The 19,770-nt window shown below is 40.4% G+C and overlaps 1 protein-coding gene across 1 annotated transcript in view; it reads left to right on the forward strand.

Annotated features, from left to right (window-relative positions):
- ABHD5 (abhydrolase domain containing 5, lysophosphatidic acid acyltransferase) overlaps positions 1–19,770 on the forward strand; it is a 32,408-nt gene that overhangs the window by 260 nt on the left and 12,378 nt on the right. The window contains exons 2-3 of the mRNA XM_072853908.1: positions 18,952–19,037; positions 19,314–19,686. Coding sequence (XP_072710009.1) covers positions 18,952–19,037; positions 19,314–19,686 — 459 coding nt within the window. The remainder of the gene's footprint in view (positions 1–18,951; positions 19,038–19,313; positions 19,687–19,770) is intronic.

Below are 19,770 nucleotides of genomic sequence, written 5' to 3' on the forward strand. Positions count from 1 at the left end.
ACAGGTGTCCCCAGCGGGGGGAGGAAGCCTGTAGGGGCGCCCCGGCCGTGCCCTGCCGCTACCGGCTTCGCTTGCCCACCTCCTCCCGCCGCTGGCGTGTCTGGCTGCAGCCCGTACAAGCAGGTGGGCTGCGGGGAGGCCGGCGGTGGCCGGTCCCGCGCCGCGGGGCGAGGGTGGGCTCCCGCCTCCCCGAGGGGTCCCTGCCCCGCCGGGGTCCCTGTCCCGCCGCGCCTCCGGTACGGCCGCCCCACCTGCCCCTCTGCGCTCCTGCATCGCCTCGTTGCTCTCTCAGTGTACAGGCACGCTGTCTGCCATTTTTCCTGCAGTGCAGACCGCCTTCCCGCTATGGCTTCCTCGCGTGTGTGTGTATAGGCGCGTCCTCGCACGGGCAGGCTCCCGGGAGATTTTGCCACCAGTTCCGTGCAAGCGCTGTGCCCCTGCTGCTTCACCTTCTGCATACGAGCTTCGTCGTTCCTGGCCCAGCTGTTGTAACTGCACACCTGCCTACACGTATACGTACGCATTTCGCTGCCGTCTTTGCTTTGGCCTATGTACATGCTTTTATTGTCATTTACCCTTCCTTTGCACCCGAGTCCAGTGTGCACATGCCTGTATATACTGCTGCCCCTTGCTTTTGTGTGCCTTTGCAACTTTACCTGTACATAGAAATATCCTATGTTCTCATTCCATCTGTTCTATACGTTCACTTAGATGTAGAGCAGACAGTAAGGCTTGTCAGCCTCTCTGCCACTGTATCATTCTTCTTGATACAAGTAGGAGATGAGGGCACATCTTTAAATTATAAACCTATATGCTGTTGGTCTAACTTTTCCTTTTTCTAGTACTGTATGCCTACCTCATCTCCAGCTATCTCTACTAACCTTTTCTTTCCTTTTCGCTATCCAAGGCATTCACATCTGCCAAAATAACTCTTCTGGCATAAATTGTCCTGCCCCCGTTCTTAACATATATCCCTAATACTTGTTTGTAACTACTTACTCACACCCTCAATATATGACTTCATTATGGCTATTAATCACTCTTCTGCCTGAAATGGCATAGTTCTGCACTGTATCTTTTTTCTGTGTACATTCAAATGGTTCCATAATAAAGTTACTAATGAGTGGTCTGCTCTTCTTCCATTCACATATCCTTTACTCGTGTATGCCTTCTCATACCTTGGCTTTCAGTTTATGTTTTATTTCTCGTTGTACACTTCAGCTTCTGGTACAGACCTCTTCTTATACCCTTCCATTGCCCCCAAATACATTGTCTGCCCTCCTTTATCCCACTATAGAATAATACAGTCATCCTATCGCCGAGTCTGTTCACCAAACGTACTTAATATGTCTGCTGGTCACTTATCTCCCTGTTTGTTCCATCATATTTTATGGTTCTAGTCCAAAAAATACTCTATCAGAAAATATCTAGCTGTGCTGCAGTCATACATGTGCTTTATCGCATCTGTCACGTGTAAATGTGTTTTGTATGTGGTGTTTACATGAATTTTTTCCTATTTCTCCATCCTTTAAGTATCAGGTCATGTATCTCATTGCTGATTGCCTAGCCCTCAAAAACTTATTTCTTGCCTTTTTTTCTCCATCTCCCTTCTCTCATAACTAAGTCTTGTGTTATTTTGAGAAACTCCACTTAAAATTCTTCAAGTGCTTGCATGAAAATCACGCTGTGCATTCATGACTTCATATCAAGGATGTTACTATTTGCATGTTGTCACATTATGTGTCTGTTCTGTTACCTTTCAAAACTACCTGCATTCTCAGTCTTGTTCTCTTTTTAGTCCTTTTTCCAACTTCTGGCTTTGGTATTTCATCTGACATAGTTTGCTGCTCTGCCAGCTCAATCTGACCAGAACTGGACTATCCATCTTTTCCAAACTCCTTGTTATGCCTTTATCACCATATATACATAGCATTCTCTTTTCAAGTATAAATTTCAAAGGTTTCCCTTTCAAAGCACTATGCAGTTTTGTCTACTCTGTAACTCTGTGCTCTTCTTCTTTCCTCGAACTTAAAATAGCTTTTAAAATAATCTTCCCCCTCACCCCACCTTCTGCAACATTACCCATTTGAAACTACAGTCCCCTTCCTGGTTCCGTGTTCTTTCTGACCCATTCACGTTCATAAAATACACATTGTTTGTAAAGCCTGTTGTTGATGGTCTACGGGTTTTCTAAGTAAGAGTCTTAAAATAGCTCTGCCTCAACCTGTTTAGTTTGTATGTTCATTCAGCGCATTAGCCTGAACTGTATTAGCTGTCTCCTTTGATCACATGGTGTGCTGAGTGCTACTGAGATGGTGCCAAGCACCCTCAGCTTCAGTAGCCTGTCAGGATTGCAGGTTTGTAACACTAGATGATCTGGACATAGGGTTAGGAATCACAGGCTAAATTTTCAAAAGGATTATGACCAGTTCCTCATCATGGTTTACTCAGCTTTTAAAGGGGGTTGATTTTCAGGACGTTGTCAGTGTCTCCCTTCTGAACAATCAGGCCATTTGATGTGAAATATTTCAGAGTAAGCCCCCCCAATTCACTAAAGACTTCTAAGAACAAAATCTCTTCTTTTCCATGAATTCAGAAAGTGCATTAGCTTTGATGAAATGTTAGTGCTCCAAGTTGTTAGTGCTTTTATTGGTCAGTTTCTAACAATAGTCAAAATGAGCATTTCTTCATCTTTTCAAGTTGAGCAAAGCTCGGTACCCAGGGGAAATCTATAAACAAGTGAAATATGTTAAATATTTTTGGTTTTAAAAATCTGTGGCAGTGAGAGGAAGAGTTACAATATACCATCAAAACCCTGGATTCAATTGTTAGTGACAGGTGTATATGAAGAACAAATATGAAGTTTACTTTACTGCTTTGAAAAAAATAGTGTGGCTCAACCTGTTATGCAACACACTCAGTTTGTTGAAATCTGGTAACTGCGTAAGTGTGGTGAAAACAGAATAGCAGTGGCTCAGTTACTTTCTAGAAGATCTCAGCTGAAAGATACTCATGACATTGCCCTAACTTTGAATGAGAAGATTAACTGAACAAATGTTTTGGTCTTCATCATGGAAGGGATTGCTTGGTTAACATGTCACCTGCTAACGATTTCCAAACTTCTTCACAGCCTTGGACCTTCTTTGCGTAAGTTTTAGATGTAGACTTCTGCCTGTGAGGCAAACAGCCTAGCATAAGCCGTTTGCCAGTATTGAATTAACTTATACTCACTCTGGATTCAGCAGGACTGCTTATGGCTTGTAATACAACTAGTAGTAGCGGCTACTAAATGCATGTTTATATGCAGAATGCTGGGTTTTCCCCCCTCTGAGGTAAATGGAATAGCTTTCTTTAAAACAAATATTTTAAGGGGTCTGCATTTACAAGCCTATATCAAATTGCTTGTAAGTGGCCTGTAGTCTCACAAAATAATGGCTTGGAGTAATAGGTAAAACCGTACACTGCAACACCAGTAGTCACAATTATTTTTGTATTATCCTTCAAGCTTGTTTGTATTACAGAATTCTTTTTATAATTTTGAAGTGAGCTGTTCGATTAGGAAAAGAGGAATAGTTTATTAGGCTTAATAGAGCATATGTCTGCCTGTTAGTAGGATGGTTCACAGGGATATCACAGTGGTATGTTAAAGCATAATATTACAGCATGAAGGGACACTCTCAACTCAAAATTTTTGGTTGATTTTTTTGCTCATTACATCATCTGGGTTTTAAAGCAAACTGAGTGGGTAGACAGCTGAAAGCAGCGTCCTGCTTACTTTTCTTTGTGAAAGGAGACTATTTCTAAAGGCCCTTCCTATAGCACAGGCAACAGACAGCAGATCTGGGACCTACAACTTGCATTTTTAAAGAGCGAGTGAGACATAAGTGCAGTGTGGTAAGCACGTGGGAAAAGGTTAAAGAACGTTTCCTTCCTCTTTTCTGATTTTGTCTTTTTCACTGGCAGGGTTGTGTCAGTCATAGCTTTGGTGCTGAATGCCTTTTGCATTACATTTGTGTGCTCCTCTGAAAGTACATGTATGAGCAGGTTTTCAGGCATTTACAGGATTGTTTCAAACAGTTTTCCTGTCCTTGTATGCATTTGGGAAGGGAAAGTCTGTGGTGATCAGGAAGATCTCTCTTCTTCACTGCCATAGACTCAAGGGAGAGAGGGAAACATGGCAAAATATAATAGGGGCTATCTTCTCGTTCAAGTGGCAGAAGAAAGATGGTCATGGCCATGTGGTCATGGCCTTGCCCCTGGACAAGGAGGAATCTCATCTAAATGCCCCTGTGAGAGGCTTGATTAAACACTGTAGGAGATAGAACAGTAATGTTCAGCTTCTCCCAGCTGGCAACCATAGGCAAACATTATGGCAAACGGTTAAAAATAAAAAATGCAGTGAGTATATGGAAGTAGATGATCTGTTCAGTTCTTTTTACTTGGTTTTGACTACTCTTTGGATTCCTTTGCTTATGGTTATTCTTTGACTGAGGCTTAGGACAGAGAATCAGGGAAGAGTATCCTATTTGTTAATTTCTTTCATTTGCTTCACCCATTTCACAAGTGGTTCTCCGTGGTTATATGTGATGTACTTACCTTTGTGAAGGGGATTTTTAGATTTCAGGTAGACCCATTTATACATTTACCTACCACTTTTCAAGGTCCCTCTGCTTAGCAGGAAATTAGATGGCAGAATTGCTGGCAAGGAGTCACTGAAGGACCACAACCTTGCTCAAGGTCTGTTTGTGAGGTGATGGTGCGGCCCCTGGACTTTCTTTCACAGTTGAAAACAAACCAAGTAAAATTAGGGCATCCCGTACATTTCATTTATAGTTCAGCAAATACGTTTGTGATTTTTCAGGTAATTCTTTAGTTCTTTTTAGTTCTTTATGGTTCCTAAGGGAGACTGCCTTAGGAAACATCATCTAGAGGTTTGAATGCCCCAGGCTGGACATATCTAAGCTGAGAGGTTTTCTCCTCCGCTCTTTCTGAAACTTGTTCTTATGTTGGACAATAGGAGGAAAGGCCACGCTGACGTGCTCCAGTGAGCTGTGGATGGTCTCCCCCTCTCTTCAAGCAGCAGGGCATCCTCTCAGTTGCTCCTTTCCAGTGGCCTGTGGAAACGCTGGTTGCCACCTTCAGTGAAGCAGCATTCAAATGCATGGTTTCCACTGCCACCACGGGGCATGCAGGTGATCCCATGCTATGTGTGCTTTATGCTTCCTGTGTGCAGTAGATGGACATACATTTTTACAGATACTGTCACTAGAGAACAGACACTTTCAGTGTCTGGCCTGAAGGTTTCCACTGCTTCCCGTAGAAGATCCCTCTCTCCTTCAGTGATTAGCTGGCCAAGTCATCTGCTATGACAGAAATCCCCCATTAAAAAAAAATCTGACTGGATTTGTCATCCATCTGGCTCAAGTCTTTAAAGAAAAATATGTGAGGTGGAGGGAGGAAGATTGTAATTATGTAGTAGCTTTTAATTTACATTTAGGATGTTACGGATGGGGGGTAAAGCAGGTTGAAGAGGCAGCATTAGAAAGTCTAATGTCTAAAGTCTAATGTGTGTGGGTCAAGTGGAAACTTTCCAAGTATCAAGCAAAAACTCTACTACAAAAGTTGTCAAAGTAGGATTAGGGTACCTGTGAGTGAGGGGGGTTGTAGCCCCAGTGGAAATTAAAATGGAGTCATAAATCCAGAGGGGCAACTAGCTGTGGGGCTGCCATAGCGTTGGTGACTATGGGTCATTGGAGAATGCAGACTTTAGCTGGTATTGCATGCATTTGGGTATATTCAAAGTTTTTTTAGAGCCTGCTAGGGGGCTGGTAGAGACCTACCCCTCCAAAAGGAGGGGGTGTCTGTGCCAGGAGGATCTCTGACTTTTCTGAACTTTTATGGGAGAATCTGAACAACTTTCCCAACTGATAAATTATTAAGGCGTCTTTTCTCTTCCCTCTTATATAGTGGTTTATTAAGGTTGCTTGTTGAGGAAATTTTGATTCTCATGTTTCATAACTTTTGGGTATTTACTTGCAACCCTGACATTCTTTCAGGATAGGTTTTTGTACATGATTTGTATTGACAGCCAGAGAGAAGAGGGCATGGGAGGAAAGGTGAGTGTCTGCGTTTGCATTGGCTCTGAAAGATCCAAATGAGAAGCTGAACAGCAGGAGAGAGGTCAGTGGAGAAGAGAGATTTGTAAGTCAGTGAAGCCGTGTAAGGGAATGAGGTCAGTCTGGAATAAGGTTAAGAGGGTAAAAGAGGAAGATTTTAAGTGACAACAAGAAAACATGGTGACGGATGGCGGAGCAGGAAGGTGCTCTGAATGAGTTGTAATAGAAACTCAGGATCATAGGAGACTACAGAAAGGAGGGGAAGATACAGGCGTAAAAATGCATTCTGTAACAAAAGAGGCAAGAGCGCCTATTGCCGTTGAGAAAGTCCACTCATATATTGAAGTGAGGAAGAGAAGGGTATTGCAATGAGAAAAAAAAGAAGTGGGGTGGGTTAGTGCTAGCACACTATTGTAGAACTTTTTTTCTTGATTACATTTAGTAAGTGTCATACTGACACTAAAGGCTTATTAATTACATCGTACCTTTCCATAAGGGGTCATCTGATGCAATGGCTTTTTAGACCCATTTAACTTCTTACCTATTTTTAAGACTACTTAGACTTCCTTGACATCTAAAGCATTTGTAGTGTAGGCATGCACACAAAACAGTCTGTTATGAAAAGGGTTGTGCGCTTCTTAGGTTTTCCAAGAAGTGGAAATGAGGCTAGGTAGCCCAAAACATTGAATACCGGTTCTTAAAATTTGACATGGGTAACTGTTAGGCACCGTAGGTGACTATGATAAAGGAACACAACGTAGAAGCTGTTCTAATGATCTGCAGTGAAACAACCCATCCTCAGTGTATATTCACTCTCGAGTACGAGTGGGGTTTGTGTATAGTGAGTTTGGAGCTAAGGGAAATAATCATGTGCTTTAGATAGTCTTTTATCTGTGTTCTTATATGGCTCCTTATGGAAAGATAAAAACATCCATCTCCTATTTATGTTGTGATCTAAATTGTGCATAATACACTACAGAATACAAACAAAAGGTAAGTGGGGTAGAGTGTGGGTGGACAATGGTGCAGATTTATGAGAGTTCCCGGTTACGTATGTGTTTTGTTCTTGTGTTTGATGGAACTCGGAGACAGTCTGAAATGCGGGTGTCATGGTAGGTATGAGAAGGCTGACAAATAAGGTTTAAGCAAGGTTGAGGTTATGCAGTATCTGAAGGGCAGCAGGAGTACATCAGGAGGTGGATAAATAAAAGGAAAGCAGTAGAAAGTAATGTAACATCTGAAGGGCACCAAGAGGAAATTTTCATTTTCTTTATTTTAATTATGCTTTTCTTAACAAATTCTTAATGCAACGTGCAATGTGTTGTTTGTAAAAACACTTAACAGCTGTGGCAATGCCAAGTTCTATCAGACGTGAGTTACTGTGGAGGAGGCAGAGGGTTGCAGGTCCTCAGTGGTACCTAACCTGTGTGTTACACACGTGATCTCTGTCACAAGGTTGAGTAGTTTTAGTGAGACTGTGCAGCTCCCTCCTTTCCTCTCCTCTGCGTCTTTGTCTCTGTATTCTGTATTCTTCCATACCTGGTCTGTAGTTGCTAATGTGATTTTTCTCTAGGTTGTGTTTGATTTTAGCTTTTAAATCACAATATAAAATAATTGGTCCGTAGAAGAGATGGAAGGAAATAACCGAGGGCTTGCTTAGCTGGTTACTATTAGCAGTTAGTGGACCGTAGAGTTTTTAAGGGGAAACGCCTGTATGTTAGAGAGTGTGTTGTAAGTTGGGGAGGAACAGTGTTTCTGAAAGCTTGTTAGAATTAATTAGTTCTCTGCTCTGTAGTATATTTGTGGCCTGACTTTAACCTGACTGTGGAGAAGACTTTGTGATGTTCTGAAGGACGGTAAGATGCTGCCCTTGTTTGTAGATTTGGAACCTATATAGCAGTGAACAGTAACAGGAATAAGTAATGGCTGTAGGACCACACGCATGGTTTCTTCATGATTGCACACATGCTTAATGGTTTCTTGCATAGGGCACTAACACAGCTACTTTGTAAGCAGTATGAGCGTTACAGGTTGCAGGCTTGGGTGACAGTCCACAGATAAACTTCAGTCTTGTCGTAGGTACTGAAAAAGCGCAAGCCCTGAAATGGACACTTTTGGGTATAGCTAGAAAGGAGATGGAAGAAATGACAAAAACATATAAAAAGGATACATATGGACAAAAAAAAAAAAGAAAGGCAGTACTAGGAGACAGAGAAGAAAATGGGGAGGGGGCCACAATGATGCAAGGTATACAGCAAGGTGTACCTATAGCTGAGGTTCAGCATGGGAGGGAGCAAAATTGTAGGTCCTCTCCACTGCCTGAATGTTCAAGTTGCTCAAATGAATTTAAATAACACGCTAAACTTCAATATCACTAAAATAGCCAGAAAATGCTCATTGGTTATGGATTCACATTCATTATTTACCTTTTCAGGATAATTTTGATAAGTGATAATCATGTGTAGCACTGTTAATATAAATAGAGACAGTAATAAAATTTGCTTCTGAATTTTACATTAATTCTGATGTTGAATGTTCTGAATACAGAATTCAAGATGCAGAAAGTACATGAGGAATGCATTGTTTTTACCTCTGACCTAGTGCAACAATATGCTGCAATAACCTATAATGGACTTTTTGTTGGAATGGGGCTGATGTACATTACACTTCCTAGAAATATTATGCAGAGGTTTTCAAAACATTCTATTTTAATGTTACTAAAGTATCCAAGAGTTTCACAACATCTAATTGCACGGAACATCTTGGCTCGAAACTCATCTAAACAGAACTTTATAGGCAGGGTTATATCATCATCTGGGGAAGAAAATTTGTTTCCTTTTTAACCCATTCATGGCAATTTAATACATTTTTTGTCACCTCGTGAAAATGGTGAACAGACATTTGTTAAAGGATTGAGGTTTTTTGTTCCATACCATATTCGTAAATCTTGCTTCTGGGTCTTGCCTCTTTAATATGCTCCTCAAGGTCTTTCCCTGAAGAATTACATTATTTTTGGTCTCTTCATGCAATGATTATGAAGTGGAACATGGAATATTTTTCTTCTCCTGATGTTTATCTGCAACTGCCAGAGCCCAATTTTTGTCCTAGGAACATCTCATTCAAGTTGTTGTTGTGGTTACTACATCTGACTTCTACTGTACATGCAGAAGCTCTGCCCCTGGATATACAGCCTTTGCAATAACAGTTACTGTACACAGATTGTGTATGCTTGAATGATTCTGACTGTATTCATTATTCTCAGAAAACTGAAGCGCTAAAGAACATGCTGCACTTTGGGGACAGGAATGAAGGGCTACAAGGACTCCTAAAATTGGTTATGCTCTTAAAGTTCTCATGAAACCATATCCTGAGCCTTGCTCCTGAGCCATCGTGCCCAGTTAAATCCAGACTGACTGAGGTCATGATTGTATGTTACTGTCTGTCAGTGGCAGCTCTGACTTAAAAGCTTGCTGTCCTCCACGTTGCCTCGCTAGTCTTTTTTTCCACCGTGTTAGCTGTGGAAAGGTCTGCTGGGTAACTTTGGCTTCTGTGTAGCTGGGTCTCCATAATTATCTGGTTTAAAACATAGTTTCTTTTAAAGCTGAATCATTTCACAAATCTGAGAGAGAAAGCAGCCACAAAATAGTTCAATTGGCAAAATGGAGGGAATAGTAAGCTTTTAGGTCTGATCTGCTGGTAGTGAGGGTGGCCTGAGATCGAGGCATTACATCACCCAGTTTACCGCACACTGACACCAGCAGGAATAAAAACGGAGAAGTAGGATGCTTCTCAGAGTTCAAGTAACACACAGACTTCTCTGTGTGTTTTATCTCTCATTTTAAAAATTGGCTTTCCTTGACTTAACAGGCTAACACTGAATATTAACTGCAGTCAACTGCTTCTGTCAAAGGCTTAAGTCTAATATATATTTATTTGTTGCATCTTGTTCTCAGTTTCATGCAGAGCGTGTTGCTTTCACATGATAAACATGTTTTTCTAATTTCCTAAACTTTCCAAATTTAATTAGGAAATTTGAGTCCTCTTTCACGCTAATCAGTAATGCATTCTGTCTTTTCAATTAAATGTGCTTTGCTTTGTAGTTTTTACTTCATTTTATAATTAATAAAATCTCACCGTTATATTCTTATATATTCTTTGAACAGAAAGAACACTTATCTTGGTCTTTAAGAATGTATTTTATTGACTTATTTACATTAAAACTTTCTCCACCCCAACTTTCCCTCTCATAGCAAGATTTCTGCTTCAAACTAGTACCAAGCTTGAATGTGTAATTTTCTTGGATTTTAAATGATTACAGTTGTTGAAATGCTTAAAGAGACTGCTGGCTGGTCTGAAACCATATAGGAGAACTTGAACCTGTTCATAAAATTAAATCCACAATGATTAAGTGACATCCTCATTTTAATGGTAGTACCTTATGCAATTTAAATTTCTTATCACTATTAGCCATTTAATATTGTGTTACCAAACAGAAAAGTGTTATCAAATTTGATACAGAGATACGCAGTTCCAATATATAATAATTTTAAAACTTTCTTGAGTTGAAAATAGTTGCCACTTCTGTATCTCCTCAAGTTCGCTTTTCAATTTACTGGAGTTTTAGAAACGTGTTTTCTTGCTCTTTCGCACACTAGTTTGAAATAGGTTTATTGCATTTTTCTCCAAAGCATTTTTTTTTCCCAGTGATTTGTTAAACAACCTACATTCAAGAGAAATTCTCCTGGGAGTAAATAGAGAACAAGGTGGAACTTGGATATAGTGGATGTTGGAAAGAAAAATATTTTTCTTTACTTAAATAGTAGGGTTTTTGTAATGGTAGTTGTCCTGGTTTTGGCTGGGATAGAGTTAATTTTCTTCCTAGTAGCTGGTATAGTGCTGTGTTTTGGATTTAGGATGAGAGTAATGTTGATAACACACTGATGTTTTAGTTGTTGCTAAGTAGTGCTTATACTAAGTCAAGGACTTTCCAGCTTCCCATGCTCTGCCAGGTGCACAAGAAGCTGGGAGGGGGCACAGCCAGGACAGCTGACCCCAACTGGCCAAAGGGCTATTCCATACCATATGGCGTCATGCCCAGTATATAAACTGGGGGGAGTTGGCCGGGGGGCAGTGATCGCTGCTCGGGGACGGGCTGGGCATCAGTTAGCGGGTCGTGAGCAATTGCATTGTGCATCACTTGTTTTGTACATTTGTTGTTGTTGTTATTATTTTCTCTTCATCTGCTGTCCTATTAAACTGTCTTTATCTCAACCCATGGGTTTTACTTTTTTTTTCTGATTCTCTCTCCCATCCCACCAGGGCAGGGGGGGAAGGTGAGCCGAGTGGCTCTGTGCTTATTTGCCAACTGGGCTTAAACCACGACAGTCCTTTTTGGCGCCCAATGTGGGGTGTTTGCCTGAGGCAGGAGTAAACCCATTTGTGGGATTGCTTTTGCTCAAGGACCTGGGTGGGTAATGCGGAAGGATGAGGAAGTCCAATGTGTACCTCAAGGGGATTTGATTCTGAGTGAGAATAGCCAATGAACTGAATTGTATGATGTTAATTGCTATATAATACTGTATGTCATCACTTCGATGGTTGCTGTATGCCATATCAACAGTATTACAGTAAGAATCACCCAGATTAATGAAGAATGAACTTTGATGAAACCGATCAAAGTGCAGCGATGGTGGAACCAGAACTGACTTCAGCATGCAACAGTCCAACACCAGACACCATCTCTCCTGCCCTGGAAGACTGTTATGACAGATGGAGCCCCACCAAGTGCACCATTGGCCACTTTTCTTGTTCAGCAATATATAAAGCCAGCTGGATGGCTTTCACCTCTGCAAACTGACTCAATTCCCCTTCTCCTTCAGCAGTTTCTGTGACTTGTCGTATAGGACTCCATACAGCAGCCTTCCACCTCCAGTGTTTTCCCACAAGACAACAGGACCCATCAGTGAATAGGGCATATTGCTTCTCATTTTCTGTAAGTTTATTATACAGTGGGGCCTCTTCAGGACCTCTTCCTCTGGCAATATTCCAGAATCTTTGCTTTCTGGCCAGTCCATGATTAATTCCAAGATTCCTGGGTGATTGGGGTTTCCTATTCAAGCCCGTTGTGTAATCAGTGCTATGGCGGAGAGAATCGGAAAAAAAAGTAAAACCCGTGGGTTGAGATAAGGACAGTTTAATAGGACAGCAGAGGAAGAGGAAAATAATAATAAAAATTATAAAAGAATGTACAAAACAAGTGATTCACAATGCAATTGCTCACCGCCTGCCAACCAACGCCCAGCCCGTCCCAGAGCAGCAATCGCTACCCCCCAGCCAACTGCCCCCAGTTTATATACTGGGCATGACGTCATATGGTATGGAATAGCCCTTTGGCCAGTTGGGGTCAGCTGTCCTGGCTGTGTCCCCTCCCAGCTTCTTGTGCACCTGGCAGAGCATGGGAAGCTGGAAAGTCCTTGACTGGTGTAAACATTACTTAGCAACAGCCAAAACATCAGTGTGTTATCAACATTATTCTCATCCTAAATCCAAAACACAGCACTATACCAGCTACTAGGAAGAAAATTAACTCTATCCCAGCCAAAACCAGGACAGTAGTGTTGCTGGTAAATGTTAATAAAGTAGCATTAATTCTTGCCATAATCAGTCATGTAAACAGCACTGAGTATTCTGGTGTTTCAGGCCATTAAATTAATGAAATGTGAAAGGAAAAGTTTATTATAACTTAACTTTATCTTGGACATGAATAACCCAGACGTAACCTGCTACTTTTTTCTGATGTTTTGACACACAAAGCCCTATTTGATTGTGTCGTCCGTGACTGTTTCTGTTGCTTCGTATTGTTTCAGGTTATTACGTGTAAACTTGAAATTCAGTAACCAAAAATAGAATTTGCTGTGAAAACTTGGTGGTGTTGATGATAGAAGAAACCACATCCTACTTATCTCTTAGGCTTTGTGTAGACTACTGCTGATGCTGAGGAAAATGCAGAAGACATTCAGTAAACAGACTTATTTCTATTGTTCCTCTTAAAAAAAAAAAAAAGAGAAAAGAAAAAAAGAAGATAATGAAAAGGGTAAAAGGGTATCTCTAGTTATTTCACTTAAGCATCCATCCATACAAAATCCTATGTTAACTATAGAGTGTTCTTAGAGCATTGTAGTAAAACAGATTTACTTTTAAAATTGGCACTTTACCCTAAATTTGCTATGTTGACCTCTTGCCTCAGATGCTCTTTTTTAGTCCTTCTGTTTTGCCCATTCTTAGTGTTTCTATAAAAATCGAAAGGGCCAAGCAAGTTGCTTTTCCCTGCGGGTGATTGCTCCATTCTTTTAATTATTGATCTCTCTTGAATGTTGCTTATGGATTAACGATAATATTTAAGTATTTAGAGTTTGTTTCGATAAAATGCTGAGCACTCTAACTTCAGTTCAGCAGAACACTTAAATATATGACTAGTTTCACTGAAGTACAATGCTTAAGTGTTTTTATGTGATGGGGTTACATGAGACGTTAGAAGAGAAAGCCTTATGATACTTATATTTAGATTTCAACACATTGGCAGTTCTGAATTCCTTTGCTAGCACAGTACTTCAAAAATACTTTATGTAGAAACAAGATGGGAGAGTCTGAGCTGTCTTTCCATTAGCTTACCTTTGTTTTTCTGTTATAGTGCAAGATTCTCTTAATTTGGGGCTAGCTTGAATTGATGGATGTTCATAACTGCCATGCCAGCTGCGTGGCCCTGAACATCACAATGCCATTCCTCTTGGTGCTGGGCAGAAACAGTACAACAAATTCTCTGCATTAATTTGATTTTGTTTCCGTTCTTATAAATAGCTGGAATTAATTCTGAGAGTCAGGAGAGGAGAGGGTTAGGGTTTTTGAAAGATCAGCTTGATTCTAATAATATTTAACGGTAAAGGGTGAAGCTTCAAATGGTTTACCACTGAGTTCACTCAGTGTTTCAGCTTTTTAAGTTTTTGAGCTTGTTCCCTATCTGAAACCTTGGTAGTTTGCCACATTGTCTTCATAAATTCAATTAAAATTATTAAATATGTTCATTTGCTGAGAGCAAGAGAAAGACAGATATGCAGCTCTGTTACTTGTGCACTCAGTTACATTCCCATAATCCTTTGCTTATGAGTTATTGTTTAATTGTTGTATACCCTGAGCTCTGGCTTCCCTACTGATGTCGTTTTTAAGGCCAGATAATCTTTGTGACAGGAAAGTCTACTCTCCACACTTCTGTCACTGATGCATGTTTCAGTGCCTGTTTCTTGGTCTGTATTGGGAGTTTTGATTACCTTACTAACTTCAAAATTCTTAGTGAAAAGCTGATTTTTATACTCGGTATTGTAGAAAGATCTCTCCATGTCCTGTCTCGCTGGGTCAGCAATTTTTGACAATCATCATATAGCAAATGGCGTTGCTTTCATTTAGTGTGATTTAGTGGAGTTCTGTAGCTTACGGGTTTTTTTGTTTTGCTTTTTGGCCACACAGAGTTTGCATAGGTTATTACAGCTAGCTCTACAATGGTGGTGTACATGGGAAAATAACCTGCGTTGAATTATTTTAAGCTTAATACATCTTGTAAGCCATGCATTCATATAACTCTAATGTGGGTAAGTAAATGGTAAGCTTGAAAAGTGAGAGAATGAGCTCCATATACGTACATTTATGTCTTCTAGATAGTTATAAGCAACTTCGGCTGAACATTCATTGAACATCTTTATATTGTAGAGCTTCATTTTCTAAATCCACATTACAAGCCAGAAACCAGATAGATTATTCAGCTGTTTGAGTGCATACCTCAATGTTACGATAGCTGTTTTCAATTCTTCAGTATTATCTAAGCTTTCATGAGCTTTTTGTGGAGTATGTCAAATTTGTAACTGGCTACAGATCCATCAGTTGTCTTGCATGTAATAGATTCTCACCAAGCTAAATAGGATTAATCTAGCTGACGGAATGGTAGTATCTAAGTTACCTATTTGCCATGTTCTTCATCCAATTTGACCTAATTAGTGGAGGTGGATGGGTGGGTCAGGTTTGCCATGGCTCTGTCTCTACATGATTCTCAGTTCTTTTGAGAGTTACCCTCGGGCAATTTAAGCTGTACTGTGACAGCAAGTTCTTGATTCAAATTAACATTCAAGCAGCTAAGGAAAAGCAGTATTATCCTTAGTTACATTTTATACAATATTCATACTCCTTAGATGTCTAAAGATAGTAATCAGTATTTATATTTTTAAAAATATTTTTTTAATTTTTTTTTTTTTTTAAATTTCTTTTTATCCTTTCTTATGCTTGGACCCAGGGAAACAGGACACTTGCTCCAACCAGCCAACCTGTTAGGTCCTGGCTGGTGGCTTGGCCCCTGTGCATAGTGGTTGCAGTTCCACATTGTCAGATGTCTGTGCCTGTGTCCCTTTTGTTTTCATTATTTATTACTGTATTTGGTCGTCAGCATAGGCCACTGATGGTCTCACTAATCTTCTAACTTCACACTTATCACCTTGACTTTCTCCGTATCTAAGGCCGTTCAGTGGATGTCTCTGGGGCCTTCCCTTACCTTCTGGTCTCCTGCCCCAGATGTGTTAGAAGTGTGGAGGTCTGTTCGCAGAGAGAGAGACTTCTTTGAACGTTCGGCAGGTCAGCAGCCCCCAACTTGCTGGCCTCTGATTTTTCCAGCCTCCGGTACTTTTTCAGGTGGCTGTGAAAAGTGTAACTGACCCCAAATAGGAGATGTGAGGAAGCATCCTATGGCATGCTCTGCCCTACTGATTATTGCTTATTTTAGCATGGCTGTGCACACTGGTTTATGTTACTGCATGGCCACCAACAAATATACAGGTTAAATCCCACGAGTTACGTGCCTTGGTAATTTGATGTGTATCGCCCATATATACAATCAATATAAAAATGATAGACATTTGGGCTGTCGGTTGCCAGATTTATTTCACACTTTTTCATGTAGCAAGCAGCTAAGCCCAATTCTGAACTCCTCAAAATGGAAGATTCCACTGTTGAGTTTTCTTTTTGTAAAAAGAAGGATGGAAACAGGGTGTCTGGGAAGTGGTGGGTGATGAGAGCAGAGTGGGGTCTGCCTCTTCTGACAGTGGGTAGCTCACGATGTGAAACTACTGCTGAAATCTTTAGTTTTCTTTTATATCTTATCTCCATTGCTGGTGAGCATGCTGTCTTGAAAGGTCCATTGCTTCTTTTTTGACATTACATAGCTCTTTTAACTTTATATCATAGAAATAAAAATGATAGGCCATGTAAGCAATTGACATTCTTGTGTGTATTTAGAAGACACATTTAGCACAGATGTACAAAATAAATGATACAGCCACACTCTAGTCTTCCAAAGCTATCAGAGAAACGACTCAAATAGATTAAATAGTTGATTGTTCTCTGCATGTGGAAAACATCTAGCAATGTGGTAAATCATTTTTGGAAGTTGGGGGGGGACACGACCAAAGGATTAAGTCTTGAGTATAGGTAACTAAATATTTTCTTTCTAAAATAACTTTTCTAGAAAGTGATCACTTTTTTTGACAGAAGGCCCTCTTCACTTGCTCTTTTAGTTCAGCAAGTACAGAATGACTGAATTGCAAACATAATTTTTATTTTAAGCATTTCAGCTTGCTGACTGTATTTGTCAAGCTATGTGTATGTGATGTCTCTTCGGAATTAAAATCTCAGTATTTATAAACAGTACTGATAAGTCACAAAAGAAAGAGTGGGCATTTATGTTACAACTTTCCCATTCTAATATAATTTTCTAAATATTTTTCCTGAGTATCCAGGTGTCTCCCTAAGACTGGGAAATAAAGTTCTGGGACTGTGAACGGTAGATTTCATTTTTATTTCATTGTGGTCATATCTCTGCACTGTCTTCATGTTGACATGTTGCAGCTATACACTTCTGTAAAAAAAAAAAATAATTTAAAGAAGTTTCTTTGCTAAATCAGTGGTTTTGCCACGAAGAAACATTTCACATAGTTTTGGCTTGGGGGAAATAGTGAATGGGTTTTGTGCTTCTGACCTAAGAGTTATGAATGAAAATGCCTAGGTGAGCATGTAATTAGCAGAACGTTTGGCTCAGAAGGGTGGTGACGTAGCTATTGTTTAATAATTTACCAGAGTAATTCGTAACATGGGACACAATTAGTGATATTGTTAAACTCAGATTTCACAGTTATTTGCTGGTAAATTGCTTTTGGCTGGTGCCAGCTTTAACCTCTTAAAAATCTTACTTTTAAATAAATGCATAGCTTAATGTGGAAGCAAAACACTTGGATGCCCATTCCTGTAAGATGCTGAGTTCCTTAATTTCTTAGATTGCATGAGGACATGGCATGGACGGACATGCAACCGTCCCTTCCCAGTCCCTCAATACACCATTATAACGATTCCCATGGTCTGGTGGTTTAGGAAGGTTATTTACAGAACAGCCAGGCATTAGTGCGTTTCGCAGAGGTGTAAATAATACTGAATAACAGTGGGCATGGATGACTGGGTGATTAATCCTTTTTGATCAGGTATGGTTTGTGGTTTTTTTTCTTGATATCCCCTAATATGTTTCTGTGAACCTGAACAGTGCTGCTTGTGGTTGCGTTGTGCATCCCCAGAAAACCTTCCATGTTGTATCATAAACTCAAGTAGCTATGCAGCTGGAGTAGCTCAGCCCCTTAAAAAGGTGGGGAGAAGGTCCTTTGGATAAAGAACTTGGGGGGCCAGATCTGTAATTTATCGATGTGTCGTGTACACTCTGAAAAACTGGACATTAGTAACCTTATAGCCTTTTAACATTAATTGTTGTACAACTAATACTCGCAGAGTTCTGTCCTGAAAATACTATAACTAGCTGAAAAGCAGTTCAGCGTAGGAAAAAAGTGCTAAAGAAAGCAAGCTGATTGTGAATTTGGTGACCTTGTCCTCTTCTCTGTGAGGAATGGTGTGGGGTCCTACAGTAGCAGCCTTTGCACTGATAGTCCGAGCCACTTCAAAAACAGGTGAGAGAGGGAAAAAGAGGATTCCATCTTGAAAACAAGGGATAAATTAGCACCTAGGAAGAGCTGTACCCAATTGCTGTGTCCTTTGAAGCACTGTTGGTGAGGCAATGCTGCTAGCTGAGTCATCCCCCCTGCTCTCATGGTCAAGCGAGTACTACCAAGATAGTAACTGACAGCTGGAAAAGCAGCTTCTGTCGGGGGAATTGAAATTGCTGTTCCGTTTTCCTCTGGGACTTTGTTTCTAAGTTGGTAATGAAGGCCCTAGTTATTTGCTTTGCTAGAATAAACCTGCTTATCTTTCACTTTTTAAATTTATCTAGCGTATGAATCAGTTCAGGCTAGGCTGGCGAGCACACAGTTTATTGCTTTTTTGGAAATAGTAGGTTCATGCAGGGTAACGTGTGCGCAGGCAGACTTCCAAAGGAACTTGAGAGGAGGCTGGAAACCCCAATGATTGTGTTATATCTGCCAGGCTTGTCGGGTCGGCGTGAGGGCTGATGTCTTCAGGTTCTCAGAAGAAACCTGCTCTGACGGAGATAGATCAGTACACTCTGATAAGGAACACACAGTGGAGAAACAGCACACTGTTTGAAGAACGCCCCTGATCGTGACACCACTTTATAAAAGTCAGGAGAAAGTGAATTCCCTCCCACTGCGCACTCCTGTCCTGCACGGCCTGTGATTTACATGGGTTCTTTTATGAAGAGCAGCAAAAGAAATGTCTCCAAAGCATCAAATGATGCAAAAAATTACCATCTTGCTCAAGAAATTTTTATTCTGTATTGCTGTTGTAGGTTAGGGTGGTTATTCAGCTGGCTTCCTGCCTGGTGTCCCACATCACTGCTACACCTTAAAGAGGCTGAGGACAAAATGCTAAAATGTAAGTCTTTGGTTTCTAATAACATTTATAGATATAACTAGATTTTCTATAAATTACATTAAATATAATCAAAGAAGTTTTTAAAAACAGCTTTTACACTGCTATGAAATAAACAGGTTTAGAATTAGATTTTCATTGTTCCCTTATTTAGATATTTGATTGTAGGCTCTGTCTTTTGAAAGGGAGCTCCTATTTAAAACAGTAGATTCCCTGGAATGTACTTCATGTTTTATCAGGTGTGTCTAGCAACATCATTTTTTCCCACTCTTTCTTCAGGTATTGCAAGCACATACAATAAACAGTATGTGTATATATCTAATGGAAATAAAATATGGACACTGACATTCTCTCCGGACCTTTCACATAAAACTCCGCTTGTTCTCCTGCATGGGTTTGGAGGAGGTGTTGGACTGTGGGCTCTCAATTTTGAAGATCTCTGTGAGAACAGGACCATTCATGCCTTCGACCTCTTGGGATTTGGACGTAGCAGTAGACCGCACTTCGACACTGATGCTCGGGAAGCAGAAAATCAGTTTGTGGAATCCATAGAAGACTGGAGAAAGGAGATGAGGTTAGAAAAAATGATTTTACTTGGACACAACCTAGGTGGATTCCTGGCTGCTGCTTACTCACTAAAATACCCATCAAGGTATGTGAAAATAAAGGAATGAAGGAATTCCTTTTCTGTATTTGACTAGTAATTTTAACACAGATTTTATTTCATCAGGCTCTG

This window comes from Ciconia boyciana, chromosome 2, assembly GCF_034638445.1.
Source record: "Ciconia boyciana chromosome 2, ASM3463844v1, whole genome shotgun sequence".
NCBI lineage: Eukaryota > Metazoa > Chordata > Aves > Ciconiiformes > Ciconiidae > Ciconia > Ciconia boyciana.